The sequence below is a fragment of the Mustela putorius genome, unplaced genomic scaffold, assembly GCF_011764305.1.
Source record: "Mustela putorius furo isolate JIRA1106 unplaced genomic scaffold, ASM1176430v1.1 tig00000382_pilon_pilon_pilon, whole genome shotgun sequence".
NCBI classification, from domain to species: Eukaryota; Metazoa; Chordata; class Mammalia; order Carnivora; family Mustelidae; genus Mustela; species Mustela putorius.
The window spans coordinates 1,372,368-1,394,348 of record NW_025421367.1 but is presented as its reverse complement, the minus strand read 5'-3'; the positions used below and the strand labels follow the sequence as shown (position 1 = coordinate 1,394,348).

The following is a 21,981-nucleotide window of genomic DNA, read 5'->3' as shown; positions in this document are numbered from 1 at the left end:
CTACCAGTATGGCAGCACCATGATTTTTTTTTTTTAATTATGTAGATAATTGGTATTGTTAAGCTCCTGAAGGAAAGACCCTGCCCTACACTTCTGGCATGTCCCTATGACCAAACTTACCAATGGCAAGCATGAGAAAGGAATATATTTTCCCTGAAGCGATAACATGAGAAAGAAGTCAAATAGAACAGTATATAATTGATTATAACCACCATAATGAAATTTGTTTAGCAAAATTCGGTTGTTATTACCAAAGAGAATTAGAGAGAATTAGACCTGTCAACAGCTTTTTGTGAAACTACTAACAAAGATTCTGGCAGTGACACAGGAAAAAAGCATACACTCATAACAGCAACAACAACAAAATTCTCCCCTCAATGTGAGGTGTTAGTTGTGTGCTAAGCATAATCAATTATGAAAACTAGAGAGCTCGTAGTTAATGAACGTTCATTCAGGAAACAAAAACTAAACTCACCCCACAGTACTGTACTTGCCTAACAAAACCACAGCCCCTTCTCTTGCTTACTCTACATCCCAGTTCCATAAGAGATACCTGAATGTTATGCATAGGCCATACAGATATTGACATAAAGCACTTTGATATGTTTTTGCAAAATCAGATCTTGCACAATTTTTTAGCAACAAATTATAGAAATGTTATGTGAAAAACCCCTTTTCCAGAAACAATAATCTGTTTTTAAAGCTAATAGTCTGTTTGATTTCTTTTCAGACATGGCTGTGATTTTATCCCATACCCAGTGTATTTTTCCATTAAAGATTTAAAATATGATAGGGGCACCTGGGTGGCTCAGTGGGTTAAGCCTCTGCCTTCAGCTCAGGTCATGAACTCAGGGTCCTGGGATCAAGCCCCACATCGGGCTCTCTGCTCAGCGGGGAACCTGCTTCCCCCCTCTCTCTGCCTGCTGCTCTGCCTACTTGTGATCTCTCTCTCTGTCAAATAAATAAATAAAATATTTTAAAAAATTTAAAATATGATAACTGAAGCACCTCCTAATTTCTATTTTCACTATTTACTTTTTTCCTAGTTACTTTGATTAACGACTCTGAAATAAATTTTACCTATTTACAGTGTTTTTACCTGTCATTCTTATTCTCACTTTCATTTTTTTTAAAGATTTTATTTATTTGATAGAGAGAAATCACAAGTAGACGGAGAGACAGGCAGAGAGAGAGAGGGGGAAGCAGGCTCCCCGCTGAGCAGAGAGCCCAATGTGGGGCTCCATCCCAGGACCCTTGAGATCATGACCTGAGCCGAAGGCAGAGGCTTAAACCACTGAGCAACCCAGGCACCCTTATTCTCACTTTTAGGTCATAGTGTTTTTTCTTTAAAAATTTTATTTATTTGGGCGTCTGGGTTTGACTCAGGTCAAGATCCTAAAGTCCCACAATCAAGTCCCACATCAGGATCCCAGCTCCACAGGGAGTCTGCTTCTTCCTCTAACCTTCTCCCCTCTCATGCTCTCTCTCACTCTCTTTCTCAAATAAATAAAGAAAATCTTAAAAAAATAAAAATAAAAATTTTATTTATTTATTTATTTATTTATTTATAACATGCTTGCTCATGCAAAATTGGGGGGGTGGTAAGGGACAGAAGGAGAGAGAGAGAGAGAGAGAGAATTTCAAGCAGACTCTGTACTGACCACGAAGCCCAATACTGGGCCAATCTCATGACCCTCAGATCCTAACCCCAGCCAAAACTAAGAGATACTTAACTGCATGAGCTACCCACATGCCCCAGATCACATTCTTTTTGTTGGATGAATTTAAACAGCTATTTTTGTTGCCACAATGAATTAATTCAATTATTCTTAAGTTTTAGTTTACCTTTTCAATCTTGAAAAATATTTTAAGGCCAAAATTATATAAATTCCAAAAAGGTCTGATCCCTAACCTTAAATATTTTATTGTATTTCATCAAGTTGTCATGAAAATTTAAGACAATTTTAACTAACAGGAAATGACTAAATGATCTTGTGGGAAGTGCAATAAAAAAAAGAAATTTGCTATTGAGTAGCACCTTATACCCAGTGAAGCTAACATATTCTATTTTTAAGTATTCGAAGTCTAGTTTTCCAAATTTTGCTTTCTGGGTAACATATAAAATACACTCAGTGACGATTTGTTGTGCAAATGAGTAACCAGTTAAATGCTAAGTAAAATTTAGAAAATAAAAATACTTTAAAAACCTGCGGTGTGATTATTCTTGGTATCACATATAAAAGCTAGGACTAATTCAGTATAATTTATCTTAATTGTGACTGCTTAAACTTTCTAATTAATGTAGCTTTTCCTTAGTATTTTGGTGGTCATTATTGTTCCCATACTTAACATTTCTACTATTATTTTTTCCATTATATACAGATTGATTTTCACTTACTTATATTATTTAGCCTGTTAAATATATTTCAGTCTTCACTATGCTTAGAAATGTAAAATATATATATATATATTTTTACTCTGGAAATACTGTTCCCTAAAGATCAATCAGCAATATTGAACTATAGAGTATAAGATTTCCAGGGAAGTCTTTATTTATGTAAACAATATTTACAGCTTTGTCTTTGTACCAGATTAATATCAAGATGCTCAAGCAGTACATCATTCTATTTGCTATAATTGATCTTTCACATACTTTTTATGTAAATCTCTCATGGGTCTCAGATACTCTTTAAAACGTGCTTATGAAATAGAGACATGTAGAAACTATATATTTTTATTCTACAATGATCTTTCTTAAATAAGTCTTACGACAGCCATAAGTCATTTCACAGTTGTGCAGACCTTCCTGTTCAAAATGCTTTGTAGGACATTGGCCACATTTTACATTACAGTCATTAGTTACCATTTGGATTTGAGTGGAAATATCTTCCATTTATAGATGCTTCATAGCTATGCAATATAAATACACCTCAAGCATATGTTTTATTTTTTCCCATTTTCTGTTTTTGCATGTAACAGGTTTGGTACGTTGTTTTTTTTCCATTTTTAAATATTAATTTCCTCTTCTGAATAGCTCTGAGTCTTGAGTTCTTCTGGATCCTTTTCCTTTTTTTTTTTTTTAATACTACTTTTAGAACTGTCCATAATTCTGACTTTTGATCAGTCCATGCTTTCTAATACTGGAAATACTAATATATGTTTCATTAGCAGCAAGTTTCCTCTTATTTTTATAAACTTTATTTATTTTATTATTAATGTCATATTATGTTAGCCAATATATATCTTGAATTCTTATTTTCATTTGTCTTTGTTTTGTGATCCCCAAACCTCTCATTATTATTTTATTGTTGATATAAACTATTGTCGAATCTTGTGACTATTACTTCATAATTTTCCTTATTTGGGAATTTCATTAAATTTCTTCTCTGCAGTCAATTTATTCGTTTTTATGAGCTCAAAGCACAAGCCCTGAAACCTAATTACTAGCAGCCTAATAGCATAGTCATGAGATAACACCAGGTATTATTTACTGAGCCAGAGAACCCAAAGCCATTTATTTTCATACCAGAGTAAGACTAGGTTTAGAATCATAACATATGAGGATCTATTAACTGAAATCAGTGGCAGTTCCTTCATGTCTTTTGTTTATGACTGTGATATGTTCTACACCACAATTGATTTCTCTCCTCAGACTTACCAGTTAAGAAGGCTTTCACCTTCTATGAACTGTAGTAATTTTTGGAATTTCATAAGTAAGTGTAGTGAAGAAATATTTTTATTATTACATGTTAGTGGTGCTTAGCTCAAATTTTTTATCATTTTAGAGATATCTGAAGTTTACCTAATTAAAATCATATATCATTTATTGTTGTTTAATATTTTTTCTCTAGGCCTAAAATCCAAAAGCATTAATGATCTGGTAAAGAACATAGTAAGAGAGCAATTTAAAATATTTCAAAATGACATGCAAGAGACAATAGCACAGCTCTTTAAGACTGTATCAAGCTTATCAGAGGACCTTGAAAACACCAGACAAATAATTCGACAGGTTAATGAATCTGTGGTTTTAATAGCAGTCCAGCAAAAGTCTGTTTTAATGCAAGAAAACAGGCCCACTTTGACTGATGTACTAGATCTAAAAAATCGCATTGTAAATATAAGGCAAGAAATTACTGTCACTTGTGAGAAGCCTATTAAAGAACTAGAAGCAAAGCAAGCTCACTTAGAAGGTGCTTTAGAACAGGAACATTCACGGAACATTTTTTATTATGAATCCCTCAACAAGACTCTGTCTAAAATGAAGGAAGTACACAAGCAGCTTTTATCAATGGAACAAGTATCAGGTCAGAAGGGAGTTCCAACTGCTGAGTCAGTTCACAGTAATGTCACTGAGTACATGTCTGCTCTACAAGAGAACATAAAGAAGCAGGGTTTGATGATGCTGCACATGTTTGATGATTTGCACATCCAAGACAGCAAGATTAACAATCTCACCATTGCTTTGGAGATGGAGAAGGAGTCTATTAGGGGTGAATGCGAAGACATGTTATCCAAGTGCAGAAATGATTTTAAATTTCAAATTAAGGACACAGAAGAGAATTTACAAGTTTTAAACCAAACACTGGCTGAAGTCCTCTTTCCAATGGACAATAAGATGGATAAAATGAATGAGCAGCTAAATGATTTGACTTATGATATGGAGATCCTTCAACCCTTGCTTGAGCAGGCAACACCTTTTAGAGAGACAGTGGTGCAAGAACCACCAAAGGAAGCAATAGCTACAAGGAAGAAAGTGGAAAACCTGATAAGTGCTGTCAACAGTCTAAATATTCTTATCAAAGAACTTTCAAAAAGACACAACTCACTTAAGAATGAAGTACAGAGTCGTAGTGATGCCTTGGACAGGCGTATCAATGAATATGCCTCAGAAATGGAAGATGGCCTAAATAAGACAATGATTATTATAAATAATGCCATTGATTTCATTCAGGATAACTACATGCTAAAAGAGGCTTTAAATTCAATAAAGTATAATCCCGAAGTCCATCATCAATGTACCCAAAATATGGAAACCATTTTGACATTTATTTCTCAATTCCAACACTTGAATGATTCCATTCAGATGTTGGTCAATGACGATCAGAGATACAACTTTGTTTTGCAAGTTGCCAAGGTCCTTGCAAATATGCCTAAGGAGGAAAACCTAAGTCAGTCCAGCTTTCAAAAGATTTATCAAATGTTCAATGAAACCACCTCCCAAGTGATAAAATACCAGCAAAATATGAGTCATTTGGAGGAAAAAATGCTTTCAGCCACAAATATTTCCAAAAATTTTGAAACTAGGTTGCAAGGTATTGAGACTAAAGTGGCCAAGACACTCATACCTTATTATGTTTCACTAAAAAAAGGCAGTGTGACCACAAATGAAAGAGACCAGGCTCTTCAACTGCAGGTACTGACTTCCAGATTTAAGGCGTTAGAAGCAAAATCCATTCACCTCTCGGTTCACCTCACTGCACTTAACAAAACTCTGTCTGAAGTCTTACTCATGTGTCATAATGCTTCTACACGTATCTCAGAACTGAATGCAAGCATACCTAAGCGGATAGAAAGTTCACAACCTGATCTTCAGCTTCTTCAGAAAGGCCTGACAGAATTCGTGGAATCAGTAATTGAAATAAAATCTCAAATCGCCATATCTAATTTAACTTGGTATATAAATCAAACACTGTCTGGTAGTCTTGCCAATGTTGCCAAGTCTCAGAAGCAAATAAAACCAGTGCTGAAGAAACCCAGTTCACTTAAAAAACCAACAGTGAATCTGACCACTGTCCTGATAGGCCGGTCCCAAAGAAACACAGACAACCTTCTAGTTCCTGGTAAGATATTGCTAAAATAATAACATTTAATCTCTCTTTTTATTTAAAAGATGTTTAGTAGATCTGTGGGGTTTATCAATACCATAAGAAATAAAAGGCACTTTCTTGAACTTGAATGAATAGTTAAGTAATTCAAAGATCACTGATATACCATTTGAAGCTGATTCCATCCTATGTAAATCAGGCATTAAGTGTTTATCATGTAAATATTTGTCCTACATGTTTCTTTTTTTCTGACAAGACCCCTGTAATACAATCAGATTTCTCCCTGTAGAACATTTTTGCTTTTATGTAAAATTAAGGAAAACTATTAGATAATGAGCTTCTGAATGAAAATGACCAGACTGAGTCTTACTCATTTTGGCATTATCTGACAAAATGTCTGGTATACTATAGGAACTCAGTAAATATCTGTTGAATGACTGAATGAATGAGTGCATACGTGAGCAGGAATTTGATTTGGGTAGGTCACAGCAAACTACAAATGCCAAACTAAGTGTCTTAGTCCATTTGGGCCACAATAACAAAATACCAAAGACTGAAGGAGCCCCAAATAACAGAAAGGTATTTCTCGCAGTTTTGGGGGCTAGAAAGTCCAAGATCACTGTGTCAGCATGGTTACACTCTGGTGAGGGCCCTCCTCCTGGGCCACAACCGGTGACTTCTTGCTGTGTTGTGAGCCATCTCTCTGGGTATCTCTTAAAAGAACACTGATCCTGTTCATGAGGCCTCCATGTCCCAAAGGCCCTACCCCCTAATATCACCAACTTTGGGGTTTAGAATTTCAACATATAAATTTTGGGTGGACACATGTAGATTATAACACTAAGTCCTTTAGACACAGTTTTGTAAGAACAGTCTTTGAAACTTTGGAGGAGAGGGTTGGGTATGAGAAGAAACATATCTCAGAGGCATGAAGCTAGCAGTAGTTATAGAGCAAGACTGCAAAGAATGAAATTAGAGATACCAGTTAGGACAGTATTAACAGAGTGGTAAGAGCCAGATCTGAGGAAGAGGAAGGTGAAACAGAGGGGACAAATGTGAAACTTGTTGTGAAGGTAAAATTAACAGAAACAGCTGGAGAGTGGAAAAACAGATGATCCAAGGAACAACAAATCAGGATTTTGGGTCATAGTTGTTTCGGGGATTTCTCTGTAACTTTAAGCAAGTCCACCTCTCTGGGTCTCTGTTTCTTCCTTTTCAGTGATGGGATTGGGGTAGGTATTTTGCTGAGCTCATTAGCAGGAATATGTGCAGAGCGCATTACTGTATAAAAAACGTGAACTGTTCACAGCCTGAATGCATGGCACCTGGGAGGGAGAAGACCTAGAATACTCTGAAGTTTTGAATTTGGGAAATGATAGGGTAGCAGGGTAATTAATAGATGTTGTAAACACCAGAAGAGAGGCATAAATCTGGGAGGAAGGAAGAATTCAATGCAGTGCTTATAAACATACAGAAGTCTCTCATGAAAGAAGTGTCTCATGAATGTGTTTGGACTCTTCACAATGAGAAGAATAGCTGCTGATTCTGACTAAAAGAAATGGCAGTGTTCCTCTCATAGGAGTCTGCTATTAAGTTATATGCGCAACCGGATGAATTTTTTATTGTATTGCTTTCTTTTTTTTTTTTTTAAGATTTATTTATTTATTTGACAGAGAGAGATCAGAAGTAGGCAGAGAGGTAGGCAGAGAGAGAGGAAGGGAAGCAGGCTCCCTGCTGAGCAGAGAGCCCGATGTGGGACTCGATCCCAGGACCCTGAGATCCTGACCTGAGCTGAAGGCAGCGACTTAACCCACTGAGCCACCCAGGCGCCCCTATTGTATTGCTTTCTAATTACAGAAGAGTGATCACTGTCCTGACATAATATGACTCCATCTTTAGTCTCCGAATGTTTTGATAATATTAAAAATCACAGAATAATACAAAGCTGAATTGCTTCTTGACTACTTAAATTACTGTATTTATTTATGGCTTCCTTGCATTTCATCTGACCCAGGAAGACCAATCTTCTCATGTGGAATCACAGAACAAACAATTCAGATGTACATGTTTCCTAGAGAAAGATGGTAGTAGTTCGATAGGAGATGTTCTTACACTAATTCAGGAAAAATGATAAGCTGTTCTTTTTCCATTTTATCTCAATCCTTGGTCTTCTGTGGACATTGCAAATGAGTTTCAGTTAAGCTCTACTCCAGCACATGTGGTCATACACCAGGCAAACCATGTTATTTCTTTTTTTTCTTAAACCAAAAAAAATGCCTGGACCTATATAGTAAATATAAAATTTAAATAGCTTCAAAATTAATTGAGATAAAAGGTTTAATACACATAAGAACTTATAAATTTTTATAGTATAAAGAATGCCTGTTAGTTTATAAAAATTATATTTAGTTATTTATATAGCAGGTGACTCAATATTGAACTTAATGGGCTAATAATTGCTTCCTGTTACTTTATTTACTGGAAGTAGAATTTTTTTATAGACCTGTCTACAAAAATTAGTAATTAATTACACTTTATGTAATTAAATTATTTATACTTTATAAATTAAATAATTACACTTTAGGTAAGACCAGCAGCATAATGTGTAGGAACCTTTAGTAGTTGTGTAGATATGCATACTTATTAAGCCAGCTTCGATGGGCCATAAAATCGATGGCATTCGTTGGACAGCTGAGCTGGTGAAGTCTGTGCATGGTGATAAAACCAGTGGACTCAGTCTAAGTTCTCCTGTAACAACAAACCAGCTGTGGGGCACCTGTGTGGGTCAATCAGTTAAGCCCCTGACTCTTGGTTTCTGCTCAGGTCATGATCTCAGAGTGGTGAGATTAAGCCCCTTTGGGCTCCATGCTGGGCACGGAGACTGTTTAAGTTTCTTTCTCTCCCTCTCCTTCTACCTCTCCCCCTGCTCGTGCTCACTGTCTTTCTCTCTCTCTCTCTCAGAAAAAAAAAAAAGAAAAGAAAAGAAAAGAAAAAGAAAAAAGTAAAGAATAAACCAATTGCAGTTAACCACTTTGTTTGATACCCTGTTTCATACCAAGGGTGGGACACACTGGCACACTGGCTAAAATTTGGTTGTTTCCTTTGACCTTTACTATTATATTATAAATAGCCATGTAGCCAGATTAACATCAGAAGATAATTTATCATCATCTTATGAATCTCACAATAATGTTATTCAGATTAGAGTCACTATCATTTGCAGAATAATAAGTGCCATTAATAGAATGAAAAATCCTATGAATTTAGTTTTTAAAACTTAATTTTAATACTGATAACTTCCTTTTAAGCCTAATAGTAATATTATAATAACATAACATTGGATACTACTTATTAATAACTATATCACAGGTGCTATACAAATTATACTATATATGTTAGCTCACTTAACAATACTTAGGAAGTAGTTGTCATTATTGTTATTTTGAAGATAAGTAAACTAACCCTCGGAGAGATGAACTGATCTCTTCTGCGTAAGGTCGTGCAACTAGCTGGTAATAGAGCCTGACTCCTGGTCTGTTGGACCCAGGACTCAGTCCTCAACCGCTCTACTCAAAGAGGTTGTGGAGTATGTTCACCTGCCTTTCTCTTCCTTCTGCTTCTGTTCAGGGCATCAGATCTGAGTATGGCTGTATCTGAATATTCCAGATGGCCAGAATCAGTACTCTGAAGGAGTTTTCCTTCTTGAGGATCTAAATACTGCCATTCATTTCTGTATGGTAAAGGTGCTCCTTTTCAGTTTGGATTTTTGGGCAGTTGTCATTGGAAGTGACCATCAATTATTCACAACATATTTCCTTGACTAATGTGGTGGAAGGGCAAAATGCAGGGTCCTATCCCTCTCACTTCTTGTGAGGTGGCCCCACATTCAGTTATGTTAATTATGATTCCTCCTAGGCCAGTGCTGATAAGCTATTCCAGTTGAATCACTAAATATTTGATTTGTGTCTAAATAATATTCCCATAGACACCAAGAAGGTTTTATTTCATCTTTGAAGATTTGTTTGTACAGCAATTGGCAGACTTGTCCCTGCAGGAGGGTTTGGCTGCTTGCCTCCTAAGAGGAACTCAGTCCTGTGTTAACACATCCATATTGACGACAACATCACGGAGGATAGGCACCTGATGCTTGAGACCACTGACTTTTTATTGCAACACTATTCCCAATGTTTGCCAGGTATACTTAACTCTCATAATAAACCTCTTTTATTCATAATTACTCCTTTAACAACTCCTCTTAAGAAAGATTACCTTCCACAGAAGATTTGGTAGTGTACCAAATACAACTTTTTAAAATTATCATCACTGAGGATATAAGCGATTTAACAGAGAAAAAATAAGAGCCTGGATATTTCACTGTTTTATTCTGTTTTAAACCCACTTTTAATTTTTGTGGCTCAGCATTGAGGCAATTATGATGACTAAGGAGCACTGATTTTGGAGTCAGGAAACGAACGTTCAGGTCTTGCCTGGCAATGTTTTTGTTTGTAACAAGTCATTCATTTTCCTAAAATTTGCTTTCCTCATTTGTAAAATATAGAATAATATAACCACCTCAAAAGTTTATTTTGAGGATTGTGAACTAACTTGTAGATAGTATGTTATTAAATTAGTTATAATTATATGATGCTTGTTTTTAGCTATACCCAACATTTATGGGTTTTCTCTAATATTTTCACTTAATATTTGATATATACTCTTTACATATATCAACATAATTTACAGACTTAGGTATTCCATCATCCCCTATCTTTTCTTTATAAATAATTGCCTTTTAAATTCAACATATGTTTATAACTTATGTCTATAATAATAACTCAAAAAGAATAACATAGAAAATATAAAGGCTCAGCTGCACAAAAATGAATGTGTATCAATAAATGCTAAAAAATATCTGCAAAAATTTTAATAATGGTCTTTTCCAAGGTATTTCCTACTCTTTAGATGTCTTCCCATATTATTAAAAAAATAACATTTTCAAGATAACTTGAGGCATCAATAAGTTGACTTCTCTCCAAAATGGTTAACTAAAAGCTGATTAAATTTTGAAGGATAACTGCTTGCATTTAGAATTTATGGTGTGTTTTATAGGGTCTCCAAAACCACACACAAGTTCGGTGATCTGTTAGCATCAACTCCTGGAACTCAGCACAGAGTGATGCACATAGCTGAAGTTTATTATGGTGTAAAGATACATGGTAGGATCAGTGGGGGGAAATGATACAGGCCGAGTCTGGAGAAATCCACGTGCAAACTTCCTTATGCTCACTCTGTCCTGGGATGGGACATGCTTGTGTGTGCTCTTTTCTCTAATCACAAATACACATACACACACACACACATACATACATACACACACACACACACACATACACACACACACACATGCAAATGTGCAATATTTCTGTCAAAGGAAGTCCATCAAATAGCACCCAAGGGTTTTACTGGGGCTTGTCTTAGTCAATTCAGACTACTATAACAAAGTACCATAGATTGGATCGCTTATAAACTATAGAAATTTATTTCTCACAGTTCTGGAGGCTGGAAGTCTCACATCAGGCCATCATCACTGCAATCTGGTGAGAACCCTCTTGCAGGTTGCAGACTGCCAACCCCTTGTATTCTCATGTGGCAGGAAGGGATATAGTGAGAGACCTCTCTGGGGTCTGTTGAAAAAGGCACTACTCCCATTCATGAGGACTCCACCCTCATGACCTAGTCACCCCTCCAAGTCCCTACCTACCAATATTATAAGATTGGGGGTCAGGATTTTAACATATGAATTTTGAGTGGACACAAATATTCAGTCCATAACAGGACTGGTCACATAGGCACCCTCTGCCTAGTCCATACCAAAATTCTGGACTATCAGAAAGAAGTCAGATGTTCAGCCTAAACATATTGTTTGTACAAATAGTCTGGGCACAGTGGATGACACATACAGTTAGGAAATGGCAAGAAGCCAAGAGCCCAGATGTGGGCTAAGGGAAAAACCTGGCAGGCAGCCCTTTCTAAAGATCGCAGTCTCAGGCCTGCTTAATGAATTCCTTTCTGCTCATGATTTTAAAGGTATTCTTTGTGTCACAATTGATTAGCAAGCCTACCCACTGGGGATAGTCTCCCTAGTTGTTGTCAATAAAACCAGTGTTGAAGAGAATATTAAGTGAATTATTTTCATTTATGGTTCCCTGGGAGAAGAATACGCCTCTCCAGCTTTCTGCGTAATTCTCCTTCCAATGGAAGGATGACAGTTGAGGAGAGGATGCCGGCAAAATTGACAGCCCCTTCCTGCACCTTGTCGTGCAGTAAAATAGCTATGATGTCTTAGGTGAGCAGACAGGAGCCATGTGTTTGATTCCTGCATATGAACCAAAATTTATAACACATGGTCTGACAAAAAAAGGAAATTGGACAGAATACCAGGTCCCATTTACACAGACACTGCACCTGTTTGGGTTCTTTTTCCATCTAGAGTCACAGGAGCTCTTTCTCAACAATGGACTATTTCTTTGGCATCTGAGAGTTGAAACCAAATTTGATTATTAACTGATCTATAATTAAATACAACAAATAGATGTCCTTCTACTGGTCATCAAAAGCACTGTGAATTCAAAATTGCCCATGTGGTATTATTTTGTGTCATATTAATTATCAAACATGAAAAGGAAAGTGTAGGGATTATTAAATCACATATAGTGAACTTACTGCACAGTGGTCTGAGTTGCATCTTGACAAAAAACTGAAGGATAAAAATAATAGCTGTACCAAATTTTTATTGAACATGAAGTTTGAGAAACATGCTTTAAGGTTGCCAATTTTAGTATACACAGCTTAAAGTGACTCTGAAAAGAAATAATACATATTTTATTATAAGTTTAATTGGAACTATTCAACTATGTTTATGTTGAATAACATTTTGTTGTCTCTATGGTTTTCTTTTGCCTTTTCCTAATGAGTAATGATTTGTACAGATTTTAATACGTTTGTCATTTTTTAAATGTGCCTTTGATTAAAGGTTATGACTTTTAAGAAAAAGGTGAATAGAGTTGATAATATCAAATAAAAACATTTGATTTCCTGGGTCATGACTTAAGATAAATAAATGATAATTTAATGACAAAGGTTAGAGTAAATCTTCTGGGACAGGGATAATACATTTGGTAAGGATTGCTGATGTGATTAAATGAGTTTTAAAATTATATTTAAAGGACTGAGGAAAAAAGATCTCAAAAACAGTATCAAGAGCAACAGATATGACTTATAAAGAACAAAAATAAAAACACTATGAAGGAAAAGTAATAACAATATTACAGTTAAAAACATTATAACAGTTAAAAACAATCTAACAGTTAAAAACAATATTTCCATCCACCCATCCATACACCAATGGACAAAATATGAGTACTTAGAACAAGGAGTTTGGAAATGTCATATAAACAAATAAATATCCACATTTTTTAAAGTTGTTGGAAAGGAATATATAGAGTATTTTTAGAACAACAGAGGGATAAACCTTATTTGATAGGAACAATTTTGATAAATGGGGACACAGCATAGTGTTGAAAGTTAATATGTCCATAAGTGGAAGGAATCATTTTAGAGAGCATTGGAATTGGGATGAAAAATAAAGTCCTAATGTTGTGTGGACATGTTACCTTGAGCAAAAGTGGTGTAGTGGATTTGTACATAATGTGTTTCTCTGTGTAGGAAAAGCTGGCCCAAAGGCAATGCTAGGTTTCCTCAGTAATCTGTTGGAAACTCCATTCTGCTCCAAGCAGAAATCTGCCCTCTGCAATGTTATTATTAAAATAAAGAAAGAAAAAATAAGATTTTTTAATAATTTTTTATTTTTTTTAATAAACATATATTCTTTATCCCCAGGGGAAAAAAATAAGGTCTTAATGATGAAATATGACTAAACAATGAAAATACCAAATAAAATTTAAAATACATGTAAAACACACATAAAAATAAGAACGAAGGAGAAAACATCAATATAATATGCTGCTTTATTTTATCCATTGAATATCTATTGAGTAAGTGTTGAATGAGCCCTGAGAAAGATTGAGTAGACAGAGTGGTAAATTCAACACACTTCCTCTTCTTACGGACCTCATGCATTACACAAATAATTATAATAAATAAGGGCAAATATTAGCAAAGGCAGAGTGCTTTTGAAAATGTAGGGAGCTCTCCAATCAGTTCAAATTTAACATGAACATTTATGAAATATAGAAGTAGGATTAATAGGAAGGTGTAACTTGAGCATTTATTAGGGTCCAGAAAGAACAGACCAGAACGAATTGAAGCTTATGAAACATTCCAAGATAATGGCAAAAAAAATTTAGTCATGGTCAGAGCAGGGAAATGAATATTGAAGGATTAGTTATGCCATTTGCACAAGATAGTAGAATGTCAAGTTAGCAGAACTGTTCAACTAATTGCACCGACCTCTACCAAAGAAAATAAATGGACTGGAAAGAGTTTAAGAATTCCTGAAGCCCAAGGTAGGGGAGAAGCTGTGAAAAGTTTGCTTGAGATGATTCCTTGTCTCTAGAAAAACATGCCAGTGACTCCATAGCATCAAATTCTACCTGGTCTTTGAGAACTGTGGGAAGGGATAGAGTGTTGGATTATATATCATCATCTACTCAATCTTCCAATGATTTGCTCATTCACCTTGTTTTTAAGTTTTTATTTTCACTCCAGGTAGTTAACACACAGTATTATATGAGTTTCAGATGTACAGTATGGCGACTCAGCAATTCCTTACATGACCCTGTGCTGGTTTATTCATCTTTAAAAAGACATTTTTGCACTCGGTATGTCAGGCACTGTGCTAATTAGCAGTGACACGCCGTGTAGTCGAGGACCCAAGCCCTGACTTCGAGAAAGCTCACGATCTAATTGGAAGTCAGGACATGGGAGCAATTACAGTGGAGTGCGATAAGTTCAACAAGAGAACTTCTGTGCATCTGACAATAATTAAGAGAATTAACGTAATTAATTCTATTGATGGGGATGAGAGAAGATTTTGAAAAGAAAATAATGCTCTTTGGGGGTCTGATCTTTGTTGTTAATTCAAGAAAAAATTGCCTTTTGAGACAAATATGTGCAGGAACTTACAAAGGTACCTAATCATTTTTTAACTATTTTAGTAATAAAGTAAAAAATGTAAGATGGATGATGTACCAAAGTAGATTTTAGCCGATTGTATATTAAAATGTAAATAGTTTCAATTTGATAAGTCAATGCCAATCAGTCTTGGTTGTTATAAAGCTCTGTGCTTGACACTGGTCCACTAATATTTTTATCAGTGATTTAGATGAACACATAAAAAGTAAATTTGGAAATGATGAAGTTCATTAAAACATCGTGTACAGAATTAAAACAAAGAACAGTTTCTATGGACAGGTGATAAGTCCAATAAGATAAATGTAATTCTTGGTAATAATTGCAAGTTCATGCTAAAATGACTTAAATAAATGTGAGATTTTAGATAATTTCAGTGACATCAAGGCATAGAAGACCTGCTATGATGCAATGTAATATAGATGCAAAAATAGACAATGAACACTTCATGTTTATATAATGTTAACAGAAGTATAAGGTCATTTTATTTCAGTATAAGGTCATAACTGGCGGTTGTTACTGTAGCCTGCTCTAGTCAGTCTATTCCTAATACATCCAGTTCTGGGAGCCATAGGCATAATTTTATGTGTCATAATGTGAATTATTGAGGCAGGGACTTGGAGACCAGAGATATCTAAAATATCAAAGAAGGCAAGAAAGGAACTTAAAACACATGTGACAGAAGAAGGTGCAGACCAGTGTGCGAAGCACCCTGAACAGGAATTCGGAGGGTACATGAGAGGTGCCCCAGCAGGCAAACCAGGTGTATTTTCAGCAAGTTTGAGCTACTACAGTGATAGGAGACAGCAGGCCCCAAGCAAACTCAAGTGAACCCTTTCTCCAGATGAATGACCCTGGAATAAAGGGCAAAATGGCATCCTCTAAAAGTTGGAATAAAGAAGTTGGAATAAAGGGCAAAATAGCATCCTCTAAAATGGCTCAAAGAGAACAAGGAAACACCCCCTTCCTAGAGGTAATGGAATAGACAAAGGAGAAAGATGAAAAGTGCATCCTAGATGTTAAATAGAAGGCAAAGACCCTGGTCATATAGAATCAACATAGAGTCAATAGCAATACAAAAAAAAAAGTACATCTGTTTGATCCCTGTTTCATGCATGGGGCAGTCTCCAGGTGAGAGTGCATTTATAAGAAAATGGGAAAATAAGAATTATAGAGCTAATCAGATAGCATAAATAATTCAGTGTGCCCCAGCTCCCCTGCACAGTTGATTCATTCCTAGTGAAACCCAGCAATTGAAGGCCACCCTGTGATTCAATCACTGTGCTAGATTCAGAAAACGTGAAAACAAACGAAGCCAGTGCTTTGACGTCAAGAATTCACATTTCCATAGGCATTACAAAAAAAAAAGTACATCTGAAGTTTGTAAAGTGAGGAAGAAATGGACTAGGTTTTAGAATGATAGCTAATAGTGAATAGAGGGGTTTAAGAACCTATTCACTTGGTTGAGAAAAGATGTTAAAGAAAATGTAGGCCAGTTTAAAACATTTTGAAAAGCTATTGCATATATGTAATGTTTTCCATATGTATCTTAGTGAGAAAAATAGTGTATGGAATATTGCAAAAGTATATCAAAATAATATAAACTATTCTTTAATTACTAAGTAATATATATTTTCTTTGAAAAAAAAATTTCTAATACCGGCATGTAGTTTGGTCACAATCTATGTGAATTTGAATTATTTAAACATGAAGCATAACATATATGAAACATTTACAGATCGCATTTCTTGAGAAAAATGTTAAACCAAACAACCCTAAATTTAAGTCATCAACAATCCGTATTTTGAAATGAGTGAATTGTAAACTGTTCAAACTTGTCACAAGGTGGCGCCATAGCGGTAACTGTGACCAACAACCTATTCTTCCCCAACATTTTCTGTTTTTACATAATGATGTATGATGTTTATAACCATATTCACAATTTAAGGTTTTCTAAATAATTGAAAATATTCTATATCTAATGTGTGAACTGGATCTTGCTACCTTCAGTAAATCAAATTTGTCCGGGGATCTATCTCATACTTTAACTACTGTCTAATATTCCTTAGGGAAAAGATACCTATAATTTATTTAACAATGAAATGGTCATTTAGGTGTCTTACAGTTTTTCACTAATGCAAATGATGCCATAAAGAACATTTTTAACAGTTTTCTTTGTATACATAGGCAAGTATCTCTGGAGTATATATTCTGCCAGGAAAAATTTCTGGCTTTGAGCAAATGAACCTTCTTAATTCTGATAAATATGGTTAAATTGTTCATTCTGAGCTTCTAACAATTTAAGCTCTAACCAACATTGTATGAGAATGCCCATTTTCTTCATCACTGGATATCTTGTATCTTTTTGAATGTTGACGCCTGATAAAGTGTTGGTGGTAAAAATTTATTATTCCTTAATTTGTAGTGAAATTGAATAAGCTTTAAAAATTTTAATGAAATTTTGCATTTTTCATTCAGTAATTGGCCAGTTCATATCATTTGCCCATTTTTCCAGTTTTTTTTTTTTTCCCACAGTCTCTTAGATTGGTCAGAACTTTTCATGTTTTAAATATTATCCATTAGATCTTTGTTTCTGTCAAAACATTTTTCTCTTAATCTGTCACTTATCTTTGACCCTGAACTTTTGAACCTTATCTTTGAAACTGAACTTTTGAGCCTGCAACTTTGGTTGCAAATGTGTTTTAATTCTTATGTGGTGAAATGTCAGAATTTTTCTCTACGGCTTTTGGATTTTTTGTTTTGTTTTGTTTTGCTTTGAGTTCTCCAAAATTTTAAAGCTCTACAAAGATATCCCTTTTACTTGATCATAATACAATCATATAGGTTGTTGTTTTTGCCTTTAGCATTTTTGTACATGTGCAAAGTATGTTTTTATGAATATTCAGTTATGTTAGCACCGTGTATTCAATAGAATACTTTTCTTCTCCAACGGTTTGTAATATTACCTTTATCATGTATCACTTCCAAATAGATCTAAATCTGAGTCCTGTTACCCTATTCTGTTCTACAGTTAACCAAAATCTTAACATTTTCACATAAAGAAGTACAGTGGATTATCCCCACTTAGACTATCACAGGATGATCCCCACTTCCAAGACGGAGTTAAAGGAGCTCGGAGACTTGAGAGGTTTGTATGAAGTCCTGTGACTACACGCGCAGCCAGCCTGCGCCCGGGACCCATTTTTCTTATTTCTCCTTCAGCGTTTTTCCCATTCTGTCTCAAACTGTAAGATCGAGGAGAAAATAGGTCACCTTCACCCTCTTTTATCTGGACTCTTTTTCAGCAACAGAGGAGTATTCGGACTGTAGCAGGTCCCCATGCCAGAATGGGGGCACGTGTATAAATGGAAGAGGGAGCTCAGTCTGCGCCTGCCGACATCCCTTCACCGGGGACAACTGCACTGTCAAGCTGGTGCAAGAAAACGCTTTAGCGCCAGGTACGAAAGCGCATGCGTCCTTGGATTGGCTCGCTATCCTAAACAAAAACGCTTCTTGAAAACGTTTACCAAGGAGTATTTAAACCAGATTAATCTGGACTCGTGAGGATTAGTTCCTTTTTTCTCTGAAATTTACTGAGTAACATACGTGATTTACAAGTGGAAATGTCGGCCCGGTAAATCCATATTGATGTACACTTGTTGACGTTTTCGATATTGATAGGACAGAGGCAGTCTTTTTCTTTTCCCGGGCAGCTTAAAAGAAAATACAGATGCATATATGTGATGGGTACAAACTCCTTCTCCTCAAACAAGCTGATAAAGAAATAGATCTTTGATTCATATCACATATGATTTAAATGAAGCTTTAAAAAGTAATTAGCAGCGCGTCTTCCATGAAGGTTAAGCTAATAGTGTCATTTTGACTGGGTGAGGACTGTTAGAACATGCTCAAAAGTACTGAGTAAAACAAAAAGCGCCCCCCCTTGTTTTTGCCCATTTACCTTCATAAGTATTGTTTGTTATAAATTAACTTCAAGAGTGTACCATTTCTGAATTTTTCATTTAAAATTTGTGCAGCATTTAAAATATATTTTCTTTAATGACCACAAAAACATATTTCAAAACAGCCTTTTCTTAATAATATGCTGCATAGCAAAGAGTAAATTTTTTAGTCTATTATTTGAATCTCAGCCTTTGTAAGTACATTTGGCATTAATTACACAGAAAATTGCTTTTGTCTACTTCTCTGTACTGCATATGATTGCATTTGGTTTCCATTTTAGCCTCTAGAAACTGTTTGACAAGATGCTGGAAAAATTGTTTCTACATCATGTCAGCTTCAATTCCTACAAGGGGCTTTAAAACGTTCTGGCATACCATAATAATCATAGAGTGCTTTGAATTCCTTTATCTCTGGAGAGATCAAAGCAACATGCAAATTAATCTTTGAGGCATTTCTATGAGGGATATATCAAGCGCTATTATCATTCCATCTTGATCTGAATGGAGAAACTGAGGCTCACAGAGAGCAAATGATTGCAGGTAATTCAGCCAAGAGAAGAAGCAAGCATCCAGACACTTATACCCTTGTTAAAAATTTGATGAATGACCTTGGTTCCTTCTGTGACCCCTTTTTGTAACTGTGATAAAATGATAAAGAAATGAGAAAAGACAAAGCATGATAAAAAAAAAAAAACATATACCAAAACATGAAAACCGACTCCCTTTTTTTCTTGTAACAGATTTTTCCAAAGGATCTTATAGATATGCACCGATGGTGGCCTTTTTTGCATCTCACACATATGGAATGTCGACGCCTGGTCCTATCCTATTTAATAATTTGGACGTCAATTATGGATCTTCATATACACCAAGAACTGGAAAATTCAGAATTCCTTATCTTGGGGTGTATGTGTTTAAATATACCATTGAGTCATTTAGTGCCCATATCTCTGGATTTTTAGTGGTTGATGGAAGAGACAAGCTTGCGTTTGAGTCTGAGAATATTAACGGTGAAATACGCTGTGACAGGGTTTTAACTGGGGATGCTTTATTAGAGTTAAATTATGGGCAGGAAGTGTGGTTACGACTTGTAAAAGGAACGATTCCCGCCAAATTTCCCCCTGCTACAACATTTAGTGGTTACTTGTTATACCGTACATAAATTCGTATGAAAGACAGACTATCAACTTTCTTAAGAAGGAGCCAGTGTTTTATTTATCTTTGCCTGCACATCTGTTCTGTTTTTGTCTTTTCTACATGAAATGAAAATCAGCTTCTTTTTTAATCTGAGTAAGGCTGTAAGTTTGTCTATGTCATAAGGTTATTTGAATATCTTTCGAATAACCTGTATACAATGAAGTTCTTGCTTCTAATGAGATTTAGGGGCAGAGAAAGCAAAGTGTGTTTTAACAAATATTTTAACATAATGGTTCTTATTCTCTCATGTTAAGTCATTTAACATAAGGTAATCCGATTAAATGGCAATCATTCAATTTTGTCAGTCACAGTAGTCCTTCCAATAAAATGCTTACCTCTTGTTATTCACTATGTATATAAATATATAACATATATTTCCTAAATTCACAATTCAAATAAATTACTCAAAGACCAAGAAGTGTTGTTGTTTTTTAACTTTGATTTTAACTCTTCTCTATTGGGTTGATCAATTTTATGTGTTAAAATTTTCATTTGTAATCAAAATTAAGAAAGTTGCATTCGAAACTTGAAATACGCTTAACTATTTTTCTCTGCCTATAATAAGAGGTTAAAGTAATAACTGACAAGTTGTTGAACATTTAAGTCTATGTCTGAGCATATGTAAGTGGGTCTTTTACCTGCGCCCATTATAGAATATCTACAGGGAAAATAAAGGCTTCCTCTAGAGAGTATCTTTCTTTAGCAGCACATGCAGGCCTGCTCATATTCTTACAAAGAGCACATAACCTTCCAAAGTAATACTACAATTTATGGAATGTTCACTATGTCCTGATTCTCTTCTAAGCAACTTACCTGTAGCATCTCACTGATTCTGCACAAAAACTCTTACAAAGTGGGTATTAGTATTATCATTTTTACAGCTGAAGAAACTGAGACACAGAGAGATTAAGGAATGGACCACGCTCCATGACTAGTAAAGACTGAGGCAGGATTTAGAACAAGGCCAGGTCTCCTCGGCAGCTGTCACACCTTGTCCATTTTGCCTCCAACAGACCTACCACAATTTATGTAAAAATTTCTTTAGATTGTTTATAAAGTTTTATTACAACAACATTGCAGCGAATACCCTTAAAGGTACATTTATTACATATTTGGTAAAGTGTTTCTGAAGAATAGATTCCTATAAGTAGGAGTGAAAATAATAATGAAAAAGAATTTGGGGGGCACCAGGGTGGCTCAGTGGGTTAAACCTCTGCCTTCAGCTTGGTCATGATGTTAGGGTCCTGGGATCGAGCCCCACATTGGACTCTCTGCTCAGTGGGGTGCCTGCTTCCTCCTTTCTCTCTCTCTACCTACCTATCTGCCTACTTGTGATCTCTTTCAAATAAATAAATAAAATCTTTAAAAAAAAAAAGGATTTTGGCATGGCAAGCATTTTTCATGAATTAACTTTTTTGAAGGTTCACTATAGTCCTATGAATCACATATTAAACCTATGAGATACACTTTAAGTAATATCATCATCTTTCCACTGCTGGGAAACTGAGGCACACAGATAAGCTTCTGGGATAAGCTTTTTTTTTTTTTTTTTTCATTTTGTTAAGTACTGTCAAATCACCCTTGAAAAGTTTGTGCTGATCCACAGTTCCATTTTGCTCATGTGGAAGAGTGTTCTTTATTCCCTATACATCTTCATCAAAATTCACAGCTTTTTAAGTAATTGCCAATCTTGTGAAAATGGTATTTTCTTATGGCAGAAGCTTGGAAAGATTTCAGATTTGACAAAACTTGAAAACATATCTCCATACAAAGACTTGTACGTGAATGTTCATGGGAGCTTTACTTGTGATAGCCAAAAACTAGGTACCCCTTACATGTCCAGCAAC

General features: G+C 35.4%; 1 protein-coding gene across 1 annotated transcript in view; it reads left to right on the top strand.

The window, feature by feature from the left end:
• The window catches only part of MMRN1 (multimerin 1), a 57,854-nt gene extending 37,305 nt beyond the window's left edge, over positions 1-20,549 (top strand). The window contains exons 6-8 of the mRNA XM_004756069.3: positions 3,852-5,840; positions 18,281-18,433; positions 19,678-20,549. Coding sequence (XP_004756126.1) covers positions 3,852-5,840; positions 18,281-18,433; positions 19,678-20,099 — 2,564 coding nt within the window. The 3' untranslated portion in view covers positions 20,100-20,549. The remainder of the gene's footprint in view (positions 1-3,851; positions 5,841-18,280; positions 18,434-19,677) is intronic.
• Positions 20,550-21,981: the final 1,432 nt, after the last annotated feature.